Here is a 2,631-nt window from a genome sequence, read left to right as displayed (position 1 = left end):
TCACCCCCCCCCCAAAAAAAAAACCAACCCCAACCCTATCCCCTCTGCTCCCACCCGCCACCTGTCCCCTCCACAGGCTATCAACGAGTATGCCACCATCTTAGTGAGCCCTATGGTGTCTGCTGCTTCCTCTGCCACCACACTGCATGCTTTGCTCCCGGGCTGAAGTGCAGCGTACTGACTACTACTGTGACAAGCGCAGTATCTATTCGGAGACGGCCCCGACGGAAATAGACCAATCAAAATGCTTTGTGCCTCTTGACCAAGTAAAAAAATCTGGGGGGTTACAAGGGGGTTTAAACAATAATTTGATATTTTGCAGTTAAATTTGAAATTTTCCTGAAAATAATTGATTTGCGAATGTTTTAGGGGCTATATGTGTAATCTGCAGCAAATAATACATGTACGCAGTTTGACCCTCCAAAACAGTGCATTTGTGTGCGGGAGTGCGTCTCCGAATAGTTCCTGGGTGTTCACCGGAGACGTCTCCGAATATCTTCTGCCGTGACAAGCAGCACTGCTCTGGCAGGGTCGAGTCACATACGCAGCGTGTATCTTCTTCCACGTCTACTGACAACGCAAAAACCCCTAGAAATAATTATTGTGTTCAGAGTATTGTTTGGTTGTCTTCGTAAAAGGATTACGCTCGAGAACATTAATAATAGAATGGTTTTTATTGGCAGTTCATGGTTGTTGGTAAAAGTCTTTGCTTGGCTTGATCCTAGAATACACAAGACAAAGAGCTATTAAAATCTTTTACTTCTACATGCTAGTGGGCACGAAGGTAAAATATCAAGGCTACTATTTTTTTAATGTAGATCTATGCAATTTAGTTCTTTTAGGGGGTCGTCTGCCTGTGAGGGCCAACCCGGCTTGAGAGTGAGAGGGATACAACATTCTCGTAGAAAGATCGAGATACTCGATAAAAATTCCCTCTACTCGGGAATCGAACTCGGGTCTCAAGCGTGCGATAACTACACCATAGACACTGATGCTACCAAATTGACGTCAACAGCAATAGCAAAAACAAAAACAACAACAACAACAACAACAACAACAACAACAACAACAACAGCTACAAAATGAGAAAAACATAATAGAAACAAAAACAATCCCGACAACAAACACAACAACAGGAAAGACAACAACAACAACAACAACAACAACAACAACAGCATCAATAACAACAACATGAAAGCTTTTATTATTTTCTAAGTATGGAGCCATATGTCACCTTTTTAATTTCGAATAAAAACAACACAAATGCGAAACACAGCAAAATCAACAACATAAAACCTTAGTGGGTGGGCCTACTCTTTTATTCTGATCTGACACCGTTACCAATAGTAGTTTTCATTTCGTAAGGAATCATATTAGAAAGCTTATCCCGGGCTCAGCCATAACAGCTGTGAAACAAACGCAGAGCAGGTGTGTGTGTGTGTGTGTGTGTGTGTGTGTGTGTGTGTGTGTGTGTGTGTGTGTGTGTGTGTGTGTGTGTGTGTTTGTGTGTTGGATTGTTGTTGGTTTGTTTGTTGGTTTGTTGTTGTTTTGTTGTTGTTGGGTTGTTGTTGTTTTGTTTTTTTTGGATGGGGGTGTTGTTGGGGTTTTTTGTGTCGTTTTCTTTTTAGGAGTGGTTCGCTTTTTGTTGTTGCTGGGGTTTTGGGGTTTTTTTAGGGTGGTGTCCAGGAGTTTCTGAGTCTCTGCTGCCCGAAAAATCAAGATGGAGATTGATTTTCTAGGCGTCGTGGTGAAATCAGGCTCTCGCCAAAATAATGAAAACGAAGAAACAGACATTTTACCGCCAGTCCAGCGCTTTTTACCGATGTTTTAATTTTTTTTATGGCTGAAGACCTTTTACATAATACGTCGATCAAAGGGTCCAGAAATAAAGTAAATTCGCAGTCTCCAAAGGACACAACAGCTTTGGAAGTCGTCAAACTTTGGTAGCCGATTTCTCGCTAATTTTACCTCTGACTTCAGACGACCCCCATCACATTCAACCCCCAAATATCTCGACTACTATTCAATAGTGATCAGATGGAACGCTTTTTGGGGGGGGGGGGTAATCTCGGGGGAAAAAACATGTTTTATCAGATCACAGGTGACTTATTCGTTCGTTTGTCTTTAGCTCAAATTCATTGAAATTTGGTTTAGCCATGGTAAATTAGATATACATTAATCTTCATGAGATAGTCATACAAAAACAACACAAATGCTGTTTGTTTGTTTAATTAACAAAAAACATTAAATTGCAATTATCTCGAAACCTTGATTTTGAGAAAAATGTGTTTTATCAGATCACGGCAGTATTCAAGATAGCTGGGTATACTTTTTCACCAAAAGCACGGCACATGAATAGGCGATAAGATTATCCCTATAACTCCCTATTATGTCCAAAAATTGACGAGCGCCTGATTCCACCACGTCGGACCCTCTAATATAGAATGCCCTGTAGTCAGAAAACTCGAATGATAAGTTGTATCACTATGTTTTTCATGTCAATGAAAACTATGTACATGAGTAAAATTTGGCCATCATCATCATCATCATCATCATCATCATCACCATCATCATCATCATCATCATCATCATCATCATCATCATCCTCATCATCATCATCATCATTATTAT

At 40.4% G+C, this 2,631-nt stretch overlaps 1 protein-coding gene across 1 annotated transcript in view; it reads left to right on the top strand.

The window, feature by feature from the left end:
- LOC101849687 (receptor-type tyrosine-protein phosphatase zeta) overlaps nt 1–274 on the top strand; it is a gene marked incomplete in the record, with an annotated part of 37,468 nt that extends 37,194 nt beyond the window's left edge. Inside the window, 1 exon segment of the mRNA XM_013081443.2 lies at nt 77–274. Within this exon segment, the coding sequence (XP_012936897.1) occupies nt 77–166 (90 nt within the window).
- Nucleotides 275–2,631: the final 2,357 nt, after the last annotated feature.

Source organism: Aplysia californica, unplaced genomic scaffold (genome assembly GCF_000002075.1).
Source record: "Aplysia californica isolate F4 #8 unplaced genomic scaffold, AplCal3.0 scaffold00130, whole genome shotgun sequence".
Taxonomy (NCBI): Eukaryota; Metazoa; Mollusca; class Gastropoda; order Aplysiida; family Aplysiidae; genus Aplysia; species Aplysia californica.
Note: the sequence above shows the minus strand (reverse complement) of the source record. Positions and strands in the feature narration are given on the sequence as shown.